Source organism: Mesocricetus auratus, unplaced genomic scaffold, assembly GCF_017639785.1.
Source record: "Mesocricetus auratus isolate SY011 unplaced genomic scaffold, BCM_Maur_2.0 Super-Scaffold_100004, whole genome shotgun sequence".
NCBI lineage: Eukaryota > Metazoa > Chordata > Mammalia > Rodentia > Cricetidae > Mesocricetus > Mesocricetus auratus.
In genome coordinates, this window is record NW_024429189.1 from 103,488,053 (window position 1) to 103,506,955 (window position 18,903).

At 45.5% G+C, this 18,903-nt stretch overlaps 1 protein-coding gene across 1 annotated transcript in view; it reads right to left on the bottom strand.

Annotated features, from left to right (window-relative positions):
• Positions 1 to 5,437: 5,437 nt before the first annotated feature.
• Jag1 (jagged canonical Notch ligand 1) overlaps positions 5,438 to 18,903 on the bottom strand; it is a 34,350-nt gene continuing 20,884 nt past the window's right edge. Inside the window, exons 8-26 of the mRNA XM_005068689.4 lie at positions 18,375 to 18,488; positions 17,144 to 17,257; positions 16,341 to 16,454; positions 15,792 to 15,838; positions 15,337 to 15,510; positions 14,705 to 14,855; positions 13,606 to 13,770; positions 13,089 to 13,202; positions 12,457 to 12,570; positions 12,255 to 12,368; positions 11,996 to 12,112; positions 11,492 to 11,519; positions 10,955 to 11,040; positions 9,817 to 9,930; positions 9,162 to 9,271; positions 8,839 to 9,072; positions 8,493 to 8,624; positions 8,195 to 8,345; positions 5,438 to 7,432 (exon numbers count right to left, since the gene is read on the bottom strand). Of these exons, the coding sequence (XP_005068746.1) occupies positions 6,975 to 7,432; positions 8,195 to 8,345; positions 8,493 to 8,624; positions 8,839 to 9,072; positions 9,162 to 9,271; positions 9,817 to 9,930; positions 10,955 to 11,040; positions 11,492 to 11,519; positions 11,996 to 12,112; positions 12,255 to 12,368; positions 12,457 to 12,570; positions 13,089 to 13,202; positions 13,606 to 13,770; positions 14,705 to 14,855; positions 15,337 to 15,510; positions 15,792 to 15,838; positions 16,341 to 16,454; positions 17,144 to 17,257; positions 18,375 to 18,488 (2,651 nt within the window). The 3' untranslated portion in view covers positions 5,438 to 6,974. The remainder of the gene's footprint in view (positions 7,433 to 8,194; positions 8,346 to 8,492; positions 8,625 to 8,838; positions 9,073 to 9,161; positions 9,272 to 9,816; positions 9,931 to 10,954; positions 11,041 to 11,491; positions 11,520 to 11,995; positions 12,113 to 12,254; positions 12,369 to 12,456; positions 12,571 to 13,088; positions 13,203 to 13,605; positions 13,771 to 14,704; positions 14,856 to 15,336; positions 15,511 to 15,791; positions 15,839 to 16,340; positions 16,455 to 17,143; positions 17,258 to 18,374; positions 18,489 to 18,903) is intronic.

The following is an 18,903-nucleotide window of genomic DNA, read 5'->3' on the forward strand; positions in this document are numbered from 1 at the left end:
CAAACAAAAAACAATACTGTAATACTGTGACTATCCAGTGACCCTGGGAAATTTATATTTTAATGTCCACCCAAGTAAGACATTACATTTACAAACATCCATCACTGTAGTACCAGTATTTGCTCAATAACAAGAGGCTAGGAATCCTTGATGGCCATTACAGATTTTGGGCTACCACTAGATACTGCAGCTTGTAGCTCTAACTAAATACCTTCATCTTTTAATGGAATTTTATCATATCACAGTTGAAAGTATAATAGCAGCCTTTTTTTTTTTTTTTTTTTTTTTTTACTATAGTGGTTTCAATACTGTATGACAAGGAGGTCCAAAGAATTCTGGAAATCTCCCAAGTCAGTCCTAACTGAAAGCACAGAAACAAGGCTGTAGTGGGAGAAAATTCCTAAAGTGGAAATGTGGATGGAAGAGCTGTTACTGGAATCAAGAAGTCTGGCCCAAAAGCTCTTGCCTTTGAGCATAAGTCTGCTTGCACACCAAGAGGGTGAGAGTAACAGTCAAATGACGAGGCAGGCTAGTGTGGAAGCAGAAGTGCTGGAAGAAATATTATAGAACCTCTCTGGTAACTTCTACAGCCAGTGCTGTCCAAATGAGAGCTCACAGGAAGCTGGAGCTGGTTGGGTGTGGATGGAGAAAGGAGGGCGTGATGAGGCCTGACCCTCTTGCCATCACCCCTTCCTGCTCCCTTTCCTTTACCCCAGGGGTATGTTGCCTTAGTTTTATTCAAGCCTGTAGGCCATTCACATTTGCTCTATGCTTCTGCATTGTGATATGAATTTTCTAAAATGTATTTCCAACACTACAAAGCCATAGGGAGAATTTGAGTATTCTAACTTGAACTTGGAGGATTTATATTTCTCATGACAGGATGTAGTTTATCCAAATCATTCCTTCCTGGATACCTGGTACAGAGAGAGGGTCTGACCAAACTCACATTACAAACAGATGGGTAAAAGATGACTCAAGGGGGTGATTCTAATTCACCAGCTTGAGTGGGAGAACACAGGGAGTGAGTAGCATTTTGGTGAGGGAAAACAGAGCAGCAACCTGGCAGTTGCTACATGTCTGTAGCAGCCAGCTATAGCAATCAGTGACCCGCTGGACATAGCTACCTTTGGCTCATTCACTCAATCTGGATTGTAGTAATTTTAAATGGTAAGACGATTTTTCTACTATAATATAGAGGGAGCCTTCCAAATGAGATAGACATGCTTAGGGAACATGAGATGAGGCTTAATTGTGTAACTGCTACTACCAGATAGCCCAACAGGAGGCTTGCATCGGGGAAGCAGGCAGATTCAGTAGTGGCACCAGTGTTGAAAATGCCCATGAAGTTTCAGGTGTGTGTGTGTGTGTGTGTACAGAACTACATGCGCATACAAGCAAGGGAAAGATGTAACCTATGGAGACCTGTGTGTTTCCTCTCAGGACCCCTTTCCTGCAATTCATTTTCTAATTCTATGAAGCAGAACCTGAAGAGGAAGTTTGAAACTTCCCAAGAACAAAGCAACAGCCCAAAGGGCTGAGACTTCATCTGTGATTCAGAAAGCACCTATTGCTTCCCAACTCAGAGATGCCACTATCGAGGTAAATGTAGTTCAGGTATGTCACAGTGTCTTTTCCCTGGAGCCCCCATGAGCCTTTGTGTTTATTTCCTGTTTAGCACTGATCACAGTGCTTTGTGGAGATCTCAGCCAAGGCTGGTTCCTGACATAAATCAGGTAAGTTCCCAGATGAAGCACACCAAACAGCCCAGGAAGGAGGGGTTCCAAGTTCTAACCCTGGTTGTTGCTGTTTTAACAACCCCCAAACCTCCTGAGGCCTCAGTTTGCCCTTCTGGGATCCTTTGACTGGGAAGATCACTGCGTATACTAGCATTCAGTGACTCTGGGATGAAGACTTTTTAACTGTATGTCTCTGTGAGGATGAAGTAAAGACGTTTTTCAACCTCCTTATGCTAATCACAGAGGGGACAGTCAGTATCACTGCCTGAGTAGTCATTAGAAGGGCAGCTGCAAACCTGTGCCTCCCCTGGAGTCACCAGTAACCACACAAACCCTGCCAGGGCAACATGACTTTAAAACTAAGCTGTCACTTTCATGTTGCTGGTATCTGGTTTTGCTCTGAGTATAAAGAAGTTAACCCTTGGTACTCTGGTGTGGGCATTTTTAGAGGGGTGGGTTGGGGAGGCTATGGGCAGACTTCCACTCAAGGCTTTTACTGGATTTAAGAGCCTTTAACTCTAAGATAATTTCCCTGACTTGCATATCACAGGTTAATACTGGACCCGTGCATAATGATACATAATTTGAGACTTGTAAAAGCTGCTTTGGACTTGAAAGAAACACACTCTATGCCAGAAAGGTTGTACCTGGCATGCAAGAGCAAGTAGTGCAGGTAGAATATATATCCAAAGCAAGGGAGCCACACCCTTTTGACATGGTCTCAGAGGATGCCATACAGGTGTTAGGTTCCTTGACTGCCAGGCAACCACACAGGCACAGCCCCGCAAGCACCCACCCCCAACCTTGCTTGCCCTTCTCACGACCACCGGAAAGCAATTGCTCACCAAAGAAAAGTCATTACTTTTAGTACACCCAGAAACACTGCATGAAGTTGAAGTGATGCAACCAGATTGTCCTAATGACTTCTAAATTTTGTTTTTAAGGCTTCTGGGACAAGAACCTCAAAGAACTGCCTCGGGGGCCCCATTCTACCTTAGACAACCAAGACATTTGTTGGCATTGTTAAAGACTGACATAGTCTGAGCCAGGATGTTTAGCTGCTTGTGTGGTGAGGGGAAAAAAATGTTAAGAAAAATAATTGTTGTTTTTGCAAACTATCTATTTAAAAACTGAACCTCAGGAAGCAGATTTGTGTTCCAATGCTCGGATGAATCAGAGCTTACAAAGTATAAATACACATTAGCAGGAGAAGGCTTCCCATAACCCGTGTGCTTATGTCTTCCCAGCCCGGGAACCTCTGAACTCCTGTTTCTCATTCCCAGTAGAAGCAAGAAAGCAACACACAGTCAAAACGGAAGTGATCGAGCTTTGCTCAGCTGAAGTTCAAACCCTGATGGGCCTCCAGGATGATTTTTTTGTGTGGTTTTTCTTTAAAAGCAGCTGATAGTTAGTAGCTTACTCACTTTGAGACAAGCAGGTATAACATGTAGGAAGGGGGAAACCATACATCTGCTTTGGCTCCTTTCTACCAAAGAAATATAACTAAATAAGTTAACTTTGACTCACTGACCCCTCAGATCAGCTAATAAAGATGAATCACATAGACCACAACTTGCTTAAGGGGCAGTGCAATCATTTTACTTAAAAATGATGTCAGGTGGTAATTTAGCAACAAACTGGCTTCCAGGCTATTTAATTCCATTTAACAAGGAGGAAAAACATTGTAATTAATGAAGAGTGTATACTTTAATACTTCAGTGGAGCTGTTCTCAAATTTTACTGTGTGTAAGCAAAAGGGGGAAGGGACAGAGGTAAAAACTTGAGAACAGAGATTCTGAGATCCCACTTTGGTGAGTTCTGATCCTGTAGGGTCTTGGTCTGGGCCTGAGGTTCCTTGAACAAAGTCGGAGCCGGGCTTCCTGGCAATCTCACCTGCCTTCAGTTAGGTAAAGTAGCCATCTGCTTCCTACTCCTCAGTTGTCTAAAAACTGGGGAGTTTCTCAGGCGGAATGGCCAGCTGCAGGATAATTCTCTTCTGGAGTCTCATGGCATACTCTAATGTTAGGATTTGGGCTATCGAGGTTCTGGACTGAAACTTCTCCCCCAAAGCTTCAAGGAGGGCTGAGAACATCTCTTCTCCACCCCCTGACCTCAGCATAACCGGGCCTCCTTTGCTTCCTTCTCTCTCCACAATCCTGGCTTTGAGCCGTGCCCACAGGAGCCTGACCTATGCACTCCCACTACTCAGTGTTGGGACCAAAGGCTCGTCAAGACAACACCCATGAATCTCAAGATCACTTCCCTCCTGGAATGAAGAACTGCAGAAGCTCATTAATTTTTTTTTCTTGGCACAGAACTACTTGGCAGATATCCAAGGAATTCTAGAGTGCTGCAGAATCCAAGTTTACAAACCACCAGAACAAGGTATTACTTCAGAATGCTATTTGGATCTGGGGCTGTTTAACAAGACTGTCTCCTGGCTTATAGGGTCCCTACTTCTCCCTCTCTGACCCCACCTTGCAGAAACCAGCTGTCTACCTGCAGAGATTAATGACAAAGTGCTACTCCATCAAGGCAAGATGTCATGGGAATCTAAACTCATCACTATCTGGATCCCCCTGAAGTACCTCAATGAGACACCCAAAAAAAAAAAAAACACTGTCCGGCACTGTTAGACACATTGAAGCATTTGATTGTTTCTGCTCTTACACAGTGGCTCCGGGGATGATTAAGCCCTTTACTCATCCTAGAATGAGTTGCCCACCTGAGAATATTCCCTAGACTTGACAGAAAAATTCCCCAGGACACAAACAGCAGAGTATGCCTCGTCCACATTGGTTCACCCAGTTTGTGTTATAGCATTACAAGTTCAGGGGCTCATGGACAGGCTTGAATGCTAGGTGCTGGGAAGCATTTGGACAAAGGTAAGCTTTGACTTCCTAACCAGAAGCAGGGGATTCCAGGTGACTGCACAGTTGCTGAAATGTGTCCATGTGGCTTTCACAACTCATCCCTTGCTGAAGAGGAACCAGAGGCCAGCTTCCTGAACCTGGCAGTGTGGGAACAGACAAGGCCCAATGGAGCCACCAAGGGCTACAGCTCTTGTCCTTTACAGATATGGAGGGCAGTGTGGTCTAGTAAGTAAGCTCTTGGAAAGTCAGATACTTAGCACCAAAGGTCTGAATAATGAGGCAGCCCAACATTCACTCTCTGGGTCAAAGTGGTAACGACACAGGCCATCTACTGTGTGACAAGGAAAATCTCCACGATAGGCACACACATAAAGTCATAGGGTGTGGTATTTAATGACAGCAAGGTACCACTATTAATCTAATCCCAAAAGTTAGGAGAAAAATGAGAGAGCACCAAGTCTCCGTCTACACCCCAACACCAATCTCAAACTGTTTAAACCCTGTTAGTGCATTGGGCATTCCCTGTGCGTGCTCCCAAACAATTCACCTCCACACTACAAGCCATTAATCCAGTGGGATTTATTCAAGCAGTATTCACACTTGTCAAATAACAAGGGAATCGAGGGCTCCCACAGCTCCCGCCTTCACAGCAACGCCAAGATGTTTCTGAGAACTCAGATAGGCTTTGCTGTTTGAAAGCCTTCAAAAGTGCCATCACCCGGGGCCCCACCCAGATGCTCCATCAGACGGAATGACCAGCACCAAACAGTGAGATGGAAAAGGCAGCAAGAACTACGTAAGCTCAGAAGAGGCCACACTGTTCCATGTTTTCATACAAAAAATTTAATAAATATTACTTTTCAAAATTTATTGCCAGGAACAACACATCAAAGATGCAGTCTTATGTTCATATAACACTAATAGGACAATACAAAGTATCTTCCTGGGTCTCAAGGGTGAACCAAGATGACTCTGTTTTATAAGCCTTTTTGACCTTGAACTTGGTAATAGCACTTTGATTTCCTCACTTAAGGCAGGCAGTGTACTCTATGGCAAATCTAAACAGTGCTCTAACTGGACATTTTATGGTTCAAGTATTCAACTAGCTTATTAGAATACTCCCTAAATGCAGTAGACAACAACAACGAAATCAAAGCGACAAGTGGTTCAGTATTATATACGAATGGTGAAAAGAAATCAGAATTTACAAAGTAAGATTGGTGTGCTTCCAACTTCACACAATTAATTTGATTTTTTTTAATGAGATTCAACCACTCACATTCTGGCTACAGTAAGCCATAGTTCAGTTTGTTCCCTTAAATTGCTCTGTAGCAGATCACCTGCCTGTCTCTTTTCAAGTCTAAAGCAGGAAAAAAAAAGGAAAGGAAAAGAAAAAAAATAACCTGTTTCTAGACTAATTCTCAATCTGCCGCAGTCAGTCCTTAAAATGTGTCTTAAAGTGATGCTATAAAGGAAGTGTTTAAACACCTGACCTTGGGAAAAAAATTCCATCAGTATTCCCAGGTGAAGAAGCCTATCTTATCCTTTCAAGAGAAACTACTATTTCCAAACACCTTAATTTTGGCTTACAGGCAACATGTAACGAAAAAAGTTCACCAAAAAAAAAAAAAAAAAAGTTGTATGTTTACAACGCTATCAAAAACCTTCAGTTCTAAACACATTACATATAAATAAAAAGGAATGATGTTTTAAGGCTCTTGATTATTAAGTTAATAAATCAAATATACACAGTGATTAATAAAAAAGAATTATTTACATAACTATACAAAAATTCTACTTTTGACACATTTTTCCTCTTTAAATTCTTCATTTTACCAGCAACTGCTGACATCAAAGCCCCCCTCCCCCAACAACAAAAATACAATAAAAAAAATAAATAATAAAGTCATTTGTGATAGTTGCTGTGGTTCTGAGCTGCAAAAGGCACTTTCAAATACAGAACTACTTGTACGTCATCATAAAACCAATATACAAAAACAACTCAAGAGTCAATAAATATAAATAAAACTATGATCCTAAGGCTGCGTCACCATTAGGACCGCTGGCACAAATGGAAGCTCCTGGCCTAGGGCTGGGCAGCTCCTGGAGGCCCAATGTGTCGGCTGCAGGGGAATGCACACCCAGGCACATCCACCAGTTTTTGCATAGCTGTGAGCACTGCACTCAATTTCCCAGCTAACCACAGAAACTACCCAGTGCCAGTGGAAGCCAGCTTGTCGAAACTTAAATTAACATAGGATTCTAAGTCAACAGCCTCAGACTGGAATACGACAACAGTTTAAAGAAACTACAAGCCCCGGGGTGCTCTCAGACTCTACCTATGGTGGCAGCCCAGTGTCTGCTATACGATGTACTCCATCCGGTTCAAGCTCTGGGCACTTTCCAAGTCTCTGTTGTCCTGTTTGTTTGTCCAGTTCGGGTGTTTTGTCGGTGTGCCACTGGGGGCCTTCTCCTCTCTGTCTACCAGTGTGTACACTGGCTGTTTGGCAAACCTGACTTTCTGCTGGTGTTTATCCATGTCATCCTCCTCCACTTCAGAGTTGTGTGTCCTTATTTTTGACATTTTTGAGTTTTTGTTCTCATAATCCTTAATGGGAACTGTGTTGGCTCCATGTTTCTCAATGGGGTTTTTGATCTGGTTCAGCTGTTCCCGTACATTGTTGGTGGTGTTGTCCTCGGAGGCAGAATGAGTGTGGCTGCTGGGCTTCCGCCGCTTCCGTACACACCAGTAGAAGGCTGTCACCAAGCAGCAGACCCAAGCCACTGTTAAGACAGAGCTCAGCAAAGGAACCAGGAAATCTGTAAGATAGGCAAAAGACCAATTAACTCAAAAAGAAGAGCTATCACCATGGGAACAGAAGAATACCAACAGTGGTTCTCCTGTATTCAGTTCCTAAGAGGCACTCTGGGGACAAGTCCCTTTTCACAACTGCAGCTACAGTTTGTCACTTCACAGCTTGACAGGCACCAGCCAGACAGAGTGGCACTCCTATGGTCTTTCCCAACTCCACACCACAGGGGTTTAGTTCTGGTCCCAGGGAGTCTGGCTACTTTGGTGCCTCGGGATCAGGGCCGATTTCAGAGTCAACAGAAACCCAAGGCAAACGTGAACAACGAAAATTCCCCAGAGTAAGAAGCCCTGGTTTCCGATCATCCTGAACAGTGAGTGCCTGTCAGCGCTCAGGGCCAGCTATGCTAGGGTAAAAAAGCCAAAGCTGCCTTTGTACAGCATCCCCAGCTCCGGGCAGACGCTGCTCTGCCCCAGGGCTTTGCAGTAGATTTAGATCACAGTTCTTCATGAGCACTTGCCAACAAGATAGTGTGCAGACAGTATGCTGGAGGGAGGGAGGGAAGGCTCAGGGGTACCTCTCTGCTTTCATCAGCCAATACCAGCGTAGCTTTGTGACCTTGGGCAAGTAGACTGAGCTGTTCTCAGTAGAGGGCATCTAAGATGCAAGCGGTGGCTGTCAGATCATTCATAGCTAATGGCTTTTTTTTTAATGGGTGGTCAAATCAATTTCACAGCCCCCGGGAAAGGATATGTTCCAAATGGACACCCACCTGTTCTGTTTTTCATGGGACGCCTCTGAACTCTGACTTCTGCAACAGCAGCAATAAGTGAGCTGTTTCCATCACGTTTACTAACGAGATCTATTATTTTATCAGTAATTTCCTTGATAGGGTTCCCATCATCCCGGATGTCTTCCGCAGACTAGAAAAAAGTACATCAGATGGCAGTCATCATTTGAAATGACAGAGACCAAGGATACCTAATGCTTTCAGTGCAATTGCTGCTTGACGTTGCCTAACTTATCTCCCTCTTAAGCAATAATAAGCAGTGAGATCGTCTTATACTCACAATGGCCACATGTATTTCGTTGTTTGCAGACAAGGAAGGCTCACAGGCTATGTAGATAGAATATTCAGCAGAAACATTCTTCAGAATATTTAAATTCCTCAATTCACTGCAAATGTGCTCAGTGGTAAGACCCTACAATGATTTTAAAAAAACAAAAAAACAAAGACATTAACACACATGTAAAACAATGGAAGGAAAAAAGCTTGTGCTTTTATCATCTAGATTCAAGCCTCACTTCGTTCGAAGAGACAAGTTTTTGCCTATAGAGAAGCAGATGACCCCCCCCAACTTGCCATACTATTTTGAAACAAGCCGACACACTCCCATCCTCAAAGAAGTTACATACTGGAGACATCATCTCTTTGTTGAAAGTGAAAGTGATGTTTGCACAATTATCCTGGTAATAGGAGTCAGATGTGCACTTGGTCTTCACTGGCTGGAGACTGGAGGATCGACACTCGCCCACACCGGTGCAGGGGTGCACGAAGCACTGGTCATCTAGGACTGGAATGCAGCTTTGCCCACTGGGGCACTCACTGTGCCCTTTGTGGAGCCGGCAAGGCCTAGGGCCACACCAGACCTGGGGAGGAGAAAGCGAGAGCGGTTGCTCAGCAGGAATGTCCACCCATGATTAACACTTGGGAACTGCAGCAACTTTCATTGGCCTACCTTGGAGCAGGCGATCCGTCCGTTCAGGCACTGGCAGGTGTTACAGTCATCATCCCACTTGGCCCCATCAAGTATCACTCTCCCCATCGTGATGCAAGATCTCCCTGAAACTGAGAGGTGGAGACACTTAAGTAGGAGTTTCCTTTTCCACAGACTGGATCATGGTTCTTCATTTTTTAACCCCCTCCCTATTAAGAAACAGTTACACCCATGTCCTCTGCCACGTGATGACAGCTCCTCCTCCAATGTCAGGCACGTGCACTGGCCATCCCCACTGACTGCTCACTTTTGGTCACTTCTCGAAAGCAGTGTCAGCAGATGTGACCGGAGAGACCCTTTAACAGAGCTTTCACAGTTGAGCTGACCCCTGTGTGCCTGCCATCTATGGTGAAAAGTACAGGCCTCACAGATAGCTGATGATCAGTCAGCCAGAACTGGACCAGGAAGCCTCACTCTGCTCACCCATCCTGCTACAAAAGCCACAAAACATGGACACCGCAAGCCACTGCATGTTAAGGATTTAGGGAACTTAGCTACACAGTGATTTTTGTGGCAACAGAAATCAACACCTACCTTCCTGCTTTTCCCTGCCTCCTTGAACATGGCACCCCCACTGTGAATAGTCACATAGGCAGCCAGACCCTGGCAGACCTACCTTCATGACATTTGGCACCACTATGTCCTGGAGGGCAGATGCACTGATAGCCATTGATCTCATCCACACAGGTGGCCCCAAAGGCACAAGGTGAAGACTGGCATTCATTGATGTCTAGGAGAAATGGGTTCAAGTTTAGGCTTTAGTGGAAAGAGTTTTCTCACAAACTTTGACAAGCATCCAAATCCTAAGGACAAGCTTGGTGAATTTCCACATGTGCTACAAACAGATCACTAATTGCTCATAAAGCCTCTATTAGCTTCTGAGCTCCAAAGGCCACCACCACCCTGACATGTAAAGCCAGAGCCTTCAGAGAGGCAGCGAGTTCCTCAGGTTCTTTCTCTTCTGACAGTGCAGTTTACAGCAAGGCTGGCAACTGCTCCCTGAAAATGGGTCAGAGTGAAATTTTAACTCCATTAGGCCATAAAGTCTGTCCTAATGACTGGAGTCTGGTAGCACCCTGTATGTAGGTACAGTCAATGGGTAAGAGCAAGTAAGTATAGCCAAGTGCCAATAAAACTTACAGAAACAGGTGGGACCGATGTGCCCCCAGATCACCCTTTGCCAAAGTCTGATTTAGAAGGCAAAGCAGATATAACCTATCTAGAACTGAAGTCCAGTCCATGACAGATTGTGGGACTGCAAATTCCACTAAAATTTCAAAGAACTTGAGGAGAACAACAACAAAGTATTCTGCATTTGTGGGGGGGGCAGTGTTTTTAAAAGTGGAAAAAACTCAGAATTCAGTTTTTCTATCATTTTAGATTCTCCTCATTTCTCTGAGGCCTGGTCAAACCCGCTACAGAACCATTTATAGAAGCCAGACACCCAGCTGCCTTCCTGAACAAAAGCTTGGCCATAGTTTCATGCTAATCATTAGAGAGGCATACACTTTCCTCAGGGCTCCTGCACAGCTCAATTGTCAAATTCTATGGCTGGCAGGCTCCCTGAGAACAAGGAAGGCTGAGCCACCCAGAGGTTGACCAGGGAGGACATGAGCCAGGGGTATTTAAATCCAAGCTGGAGGAAGGAGATTAATTGGAACTATGGTCGTAATTGTCCTTAAAGATGAAAGATTTTAATGTTGATAAGGATGGACAAGTAAAGCCATAGGAAAATGAGACACAGTGATACTCACTTATCCTACAGTCGGGCCCAGCAAAACCCGGGGCACATTCACACCGATACCAGTTGTCTCCATCCACACAGGTCCCGCTGTTGTAACTAAGAAATGAAAGGCGACCTTAGTTACCAACATCCAGGTCTACAACCCATCCATCATATGAAGCCATGCCTGCCACAGACATCAGCTCTCACTTCAGGTCATATCTGCTGCTGACTGTGGAGCTCAAACATACTGATGCCTTGGTCCCACCCCCTGAGAATCTAATTTCCTAGGTCTTGCTTGCAGCCCATGCACTGGGACTTTTAAAAGTTCCCCAGGTAATTCTCGTGTGCAGGCCAAGGTTGAAAATCATTGCTCTAAATGAAGACACAACCTGGATAATTAAAGTGTGGCCCACAGAGCAACGGGGCACTGTCACCTGGGAGCTTGTTAGAAACACACAGCCCCACCACAGACCTCCTGAATCCGAACCTACATTTTCAACTTCATCCCCGGAGATTCCCATGCACCTTACCGCCAAGTACCAGCTCAAAAGGCTGCCACACTTACCAAGGATGAGGGCTGCAGTCATTGGTATCTGCAAATAAAAGAAAAATAATAACTTTGGGGTCCTCTGTAAAAACACCATTTACTTATTTCCACAACACCCGAATGATAAAGTCACATGTAACACCAGTCAGATATGTTGACAACCTAGTCTAAATTGGAAGCAGGCCTGGACCATACTCAGTTTCATTTGCCTTAGGACACATGTACACAGGAAGAGGCCCTGGTAGGGAACAAGGCGGGGGGCGGGGCAGGGCAGGGGTGGGAATGGAAGAAGGCAGGCTGCTGGTCAGACCCTGGGAACAGAGAAACCATCTGTCCCCACTTATCTCACGGGTGACTTTCTCATGGCCAGGTCAGGGCTGTATCCCATCAAGTCATTACAAGGACCCAGGTGATTCAGAAGCAGACATCAAACAGCAGTGTTTCTGGTTTCAATTCCAAGTCCCCAGGAGTGTCAAGGAGAGGCCGCAGTAGCTCAGGGAGAGTTCAAGGGAGGCCACTCACTTTGAGTACAAATAGGCCCCTCCCAGCCTTCTTTGCAGACACAGGTGAAGGATTCCCCGTTGACCACACAGGTGCCTCCATTGTGACAGGGGCTTGGCAGGCAACTACTGTTTCTGGCTATAAGACAAAAGATGGTTAAGGATCCTGAGGATCCAAGGTGGTCTGACAGGGCAAGAACCACACCCAAGAAAATGATCATTATGTCCCAAAAGCCCAGGGCAGATAAGTAGAGCAAACCCCGCGGAAGGCAGAAGGTTACCTATGTTACAGGTCGCTCCTTCCCAGCCACCAGGACACATGCACTTGAATGCATCTCCTTCATCATAGCAGGTACCACCATTGTTGCACGTGGCCTCGTCACACTGGCTGTCACCTGAAGAAAGAAGACCTTAGAGCATGAGTGTGTCTGTGGGTGAGCTCCCTCCCACAGAAGACAGGAGGACCCTGACAGCAACACTTACGGGAATGGCAAGTCTTTCCTTTCCATCCGTTTTTGCAGTCACAATAAAAGTCATTGACCAGGTCTCGACATGTACCCCCGTTGTGACAAGGGTTCTGGCTACAATCATTTATGTCTAGAACCAAAGAGACACAGCTGAGGGAGAGTCCAAGTCCATTCAGGAGAATAAGGGGCATCTTTGCTATGGTGAGAGCCAACCTTGGCTTTCTATGCTGCCTTCCAAGAACAAGTGGGTTGTCCTAGGACTTCAATATAATCACCCTTTTCGAGAAGTTCCCAGCTAGGAAGAGTGAAGTCAAGTTATGAAGAAGGATACAATTCTCTGGAATGCCAATGGCAATTAAAATCCAGATGGACAAAAATTACAGAGGTTCCTTCCAGGCACTTACTCTAACTACTAATCTGTGTCTATCATTCCGCAGCAGTGGCTCTTCCCCACTGCTGCCCAGCAGATGTAGTAAATGCCAAGGAGATACGTGAGACGAGGTCATCATGACCACCACATAATGGAAATCTCAGGAAGACCGAAGCCAAGAAAGATTTCCCAAGGGAAGGTGGCATCCTTGTCCCGCCCCACCCACCCCCACCCCTCACCCTGGAGCCATCTGTCCCCCAGAGCAGCAGCAAACTCACTGGCTTCACAGTAGGCCCCCTCCCAGCCGTCACTACAGATACACTTGTAGGAGTTAACGCCATCGATGCAAGTGCCACCATTTTTACAGGGGTTGCTCTCACAGTCGTTAATATCTGTGAAAGGAAGTGCCAGGGAAAATGAGGAGCTGCTGAGGAGGGAAGGGCACGTCATTGTGTCATCAAGCATTATCTGGTGACTTTCACAGCTACCTCCTGAGAATGCACCTGGAAACACCACCAACCTTTCTATGCAGACACTTCTAGAAGGTTCCTCCCATTTTCTTTAAGACCCTCACAAACTGGCTGGGGAAGAAACTCTACAGAAAAGAGGGACCACTCAAATCCATAAGATTCCAGAACATCACAAAATCATCTTGGGAAGCTCATCAATAGACTACTACCCTCCAAATGGGGCCTAAATAAACCTTTACTGGTCTACCTTCTGACTAAGCAATTCAAACACAAATGCTCCCCAAGCTGGTACCCACAGGGCTCCCAATTCCCAGGGGAGACTTACTTTCATGGCAGTAGGTGCCGGTGAAGCCTTTGTTACAGTCACAGGTGAATTTGCCTCCCGACTGGCTCTTGCACTTCCCATGGGGACCACAGACGTTAGAGGAGATGTACCGCACACCTTCAGGTGTGTCGTTGGAGGCCATGGCCACAGTGCAGCTGTCAATCACTGAACACAGCAAGCTTGGGATCAGATTCCAGCCGCATGCCCACAGACAGCATTTCTAAGCAGAGAGGTTAGCACATGCCTGCCTGATTGGAGAGTGCCACTCTTGGACTAATGAGTTAAGACATCAAGAGGCACTTGGGGATCAAAACCCAACAATGTTCCTATGACTGGTAAAATTAGGACTCCCAAGTGGACAGAATACTTTTTAAAGTTACTTTTAATCACATCTTAACATCTGATTTGTTCAATGTTTGCCAAAGAAGAAAGATCACCTCCACACTTCATCTCTTCTTTTTTTCTCTTCGAGTTTTGGAAACAGGGTTTCTCTGTGTACCCCTGGCTGTGCTGGAACTTGCTCTGTAGATCAGGCTGGCCTCTAACACCTGCCTCTGCCTCCTGAGCAATGGGACTAAAGTATATAACACCACTGAGCCTAGCTCTCCTCTATCCTAAGCAAAAGCTAAAGGACAAACCTATACATTTAAAGTTATACTTCCCAATATAGTAGCCATAGGTCAATATACTTATTTTTAAACGAGCTACACACATACACACACACAGTGTCAAACACTAGTGACATTCTAAATGCTAGTGGCCTACACCCAGCCATGGTTACTGTAACTTATACAAACCCAAAACTTTCCCACAGTTATAGAGCGTCACTGACAATGTCCCTCAGAGTAATTGTTTTTGTCACAAACTCTGCCACTTCTGAACTGGAATGATAAATGGACTTCACATTCTCTCCCTTGGGCTACTCATACACGTGGTTCTCCCAACTGGCAGCCTGACAGATTAGCTCCATATGTTCTTGTTTCCCTAAGTGATCAGATAAGTATTTTCCATCTGCAAGCCTTCCCCCTCACCATTTACCACTTATAAGGGGATGTGGCAGGAGATGGTCTAGAGACAGGTCCAGGGGAAAGGGGAATACCTTCACAGGGGGTCGTACGACAGTGGTCTTTCAGGTGTGAGCAGTTCTTGCCCTCATAGTCCTCAGGGCACTTGCAAAAATAGTCACTGGCACGATTGTAGCACTGGGCACCATTCTGGCAAGGGTTGGGTTCGCAGTAATCGATGTCCAGCTGGCAAGTGGCAAGAATAAGAAAGAGGATCAAAGTAACACAAGGTGTCGCCATCACCTCTCTAGGCAGCAAACACCTGCCCACTCCAACCACTTCTACAAGGAGACACCCTATATACAACATTCCCCCTGTATACTCCTTGGGGTCTGCCACATCCCAGGAAATCATTACATCACAGGGCAGAGCAATGGAGCAGAAGCAGGATGATGCAAAAAATAAAAAATAAAAAACAAAAACAAAAAAAAACACACCACCACCACCAAACAAAAAACAAAACTCAAAGCTAAGCAAATCAGGCCAGAGTAATTCATCAGCACCCCCTTCTACTAGCATTTGTCTAACAGAAATTCCCAAGTCAGCAGGGTGCTAAAGAAGGAGAGGAGGGGAGGGGCAATGAAGAATGTTGAGGTAACAAGGGAGAGTGGCAGAGAAAGGTTTCAATGCTAAAGCTTAGTGATCTCAAGTTTTTGCCTCCACTCACCTGACAGAGGTTTCCAGAGAAGCCAGTGGGACACAGACACTGGAATCTGTTGATTTCATTCTGACAGTGACCCCCATTCAAGCAGGGGTTGCTAGCGCATTCATCGATGTCTCTTTCACAGTGATCGCCTGCATAGCCAGGTGGACAGATACAGCGATAACCATTAACCAAATCCTGGAAAAGGAGAAGGGGGAGAAACACATGCACATTTTTCTATGTATTCACAAACACAGAACATCAGTGCTTTATCATGGCTGCTGTGGTTCTGGCAACTCGCTGACATGGCCATATGCTAAGCTCTGTCCTGGACTAGCAGTTCTGAATGCATGCCTTTAAATGACTCTCAGGAGGCTAGGGTTGGCTTTTCCCTTACATTTTTAATCCCACGGGGACATGGCTCTCCTCGTATCACATAAATCTTAAGATTGTTTCCATTTAAGTAATGATTTACGTACCCGACAGGAGGCGTCATTCTGACACTGGCCAAGGCAGTCATTGATGTCTAAAAAAATAAACAATTAACACATTAAAGAGGCACATAACATTCAAATCTGGCTTACCTGAAAAGTACAGGGCTGATAAAAGTTTCAATCAGATTTCTCTGTGCTTCCGGTGAGATAAAGTTATTACATTGGGTGGGAACCCCTCCCTAATCCTCCCAGACAAGGGAGTGAAACTTCACATATTGTTTTAATCACCTTATCAGAATATACCCAATTTTAGCATCTAACAAGCCTGATAAATTGTATGCTTTCCTTGCTGGGCTAGCCTGGCCACTCCCTCTCCAAAAACATTCCCTCCCCGCTATAATGTAAGGTTTTCCTTCTATTCAGCCAGAGAGTGCCCCTAAACAGCTCATACAAAGCAGTCGTTTCCAGCCCCAGCACCACAAAGCAAAAGAAACACAAGTTTCAGAACTAGAGCAGGGGCATGAGTTAATAAGAGCCACCATCACCCATTTCACAAAAAAAATAAATAAAAATAAAACAGACAAAGTCACTCACTAATGTCACAGTTCTGACCCATCCAGCCAGGCAGGCAATCACAGTAGTAACTGGCAATCAGATTCTTACAGGATCTGGCATTTACACAAGGCTTGGCCTCGCATTCATTTGCATCTGAAAAGAAGCAAGGATGAGCACTGACAAATAGGGTTCGCTCCCCCCTTCCCTCTCATCCCCCTGAAAAGAAACACCATAGAGCTGGTCTGAAATACGAGACATTTTAACAAGCTAGCTCAATAAGAAATAGTAGGTGTCCTCTATTTGAAGCATGGAGACCTCTCCCCAGCCTTTATCTAATAAGGGACGGTAATTGATAACTTTCCTTTGGGCTGCTGGCTAACAATCAGTCCCCAACAGAATGATAGAAAGTCACCAGGCAGTTCTGGGCAAAACCCAGTGCAGCCCAGTTGCTGGGATTTAAACGTGGCAAAAAGAATGCAGACAGCTCATTCCTCATGAGGTCATCCCTGTTTGGGACCCAGCTGAACGCTCCTCGGATGGACGATTGACATGGTTCAAGGAATCCCAGGACTTTCCCACAGGAGCTAAAAATGCTAGGCCATTTGAATTTAAGTTATCTCTCCCAGGTCCATTAGACCCTGATAATAAATTACAGAGAACGATAGAGTGCAAATGCACTCGCGCGCGCGTGTGCGCGCGCGCGCGCGCACACACACACACACACACACACACACACACACACACACACACACACTCTACGGAACACATGATCATCTTTCCTCACAGCTCTAATGAACAGAGCCAACCTTGGCTAAGAATTATGGTCACAAGGGTTTTCTTACCTAACTGACATGTCTTGCCAGTCCACTGAGGCGGGCACACACACTTGAATCCATTCACCAGATCCTGGCAGGTGCCCCCATGGGAACAGTTATTTGGAGAACAGTCATCAATGTCTGTCCAATGAAAACAAGAGAGGGTAGCAATGTAATTTCTTTTGATCCACTTGGCAATTAGATAATGCAATGGCACCCTCCCGAAGAAGAGCCTTCACCTAGGAACTGGACGCCTGCTACAAGTCTAAGGAACACCATGAGTAAGGAGGGTGCTGAAAAGCCTTGATTTTAGCTTTAAATCCCCCACTGCCCTAGTTCAGTTAATCCGTCCCTAAGCAGCGAGGGAAAGAGACACACAGATCATCAACTCAGTGGTGACAACGGACATTCATATCTGCTTAATTTTTACTTTTAAGAGAACTCTTTCCTTCATGGCTCAGAGGCCAAAAGGAGGAGGCATGGAAAAGTCACTTTCATACACATGGAAAACCTTATTCCTGTGATTTGCTTACAGGTTTTCCCAAAAATCACATACATAGAGGATGCAAAAAGCCCTAGCCAGAGATCTCATTTATAATGTGTGCCATGCTCCATTTGCAAATTTGCTCCCCAAGACTTCATGGCAAGCACAAATGGGAACTGCTACTGCCTGGTTAAAGAAGGTGCAAGAAAGGTTGACAGCGACTGGGGTTCCAGAAGGCATGGCAAGGGCAGAGGAACCTACCATCTCCAGAGCCCACATCCTTAACCACGCCACATACTGCTCCTTAGGTGCCAGGGATGGTGGTTTTCACTTAACTCAACCTCAAAATTCCAGGAACTCATTAAAGACCACAGACTGCCTAATTCTGGTATTGTATGTGACCAGAGCTCTTCACTGAAAAGCACCCCAATATATGGTCAAGCCTCACAGCGAAATTGCAACTCAAGCCCTTCCCTTCTTTTGGAGCCCTTTGAAAACATTCAATGGTTGGTCTAAATCCTTGTCTCACAGGATTGGGGGAGACAAGTCCAAAACTCACATGCAAAGGAATCCGATTCTATCCACCACAGACATATTATAGCCACCTTAGTGGGTAGGAAGGGGCTCCTGCTGAGTGTACCCACCCCTCTCTCACCAAGGTAAACATATCGCTAATGCATATATTAGACCAGCCCAGGACTCTCCCACCAACACTCTCTCTTAACACAAGAACCTTCCAGAACAGACATAGGACAAAACCTGGGACTGACTTACTTGTGGAACAGGTAGGCCCAGTCCAGCCTGGAGAGCACTCACACTCAAAGCCCAAGGAGGTCTCCTTGCAGCTGCCTCTGTTGTGGCAGGGGTCAGAGAGGCAAGCATGCTCAGCTGTGTGAGAAAGGCAGTCAGTGAGGGAGGGAGGGAGGGAGGGATGTGGCACCTACTCCATGCCTTGCCTCTACCATCCAGTCTCCTGCCTTGGTGACTAGCTTAAGTAGATTACCACAGCAAACAACAAAGGCAAGTGTGTGATGTAACTGTCTGCTGTGCTGTGACTAGGAAACTTTCCAACTAAGCTGTCCCCTCAGATTTTTCAATACCTGCCAGAGTTGGGGTTCATTTAAAACCCTACAGCCTCCACTGTCAGCATCACCTCAAAACGTTAGGGATTCTAGATGTTTCATAGGCTCAGAGAAGGGCAGGGGTAACGAGAGCTTTTTCATCTTTTTACATTTCTTTACCGAGTCACTGGATTTGGTATAAATAAACTCAACACCCCCTGGTGACCCTACCACTTCCCAGC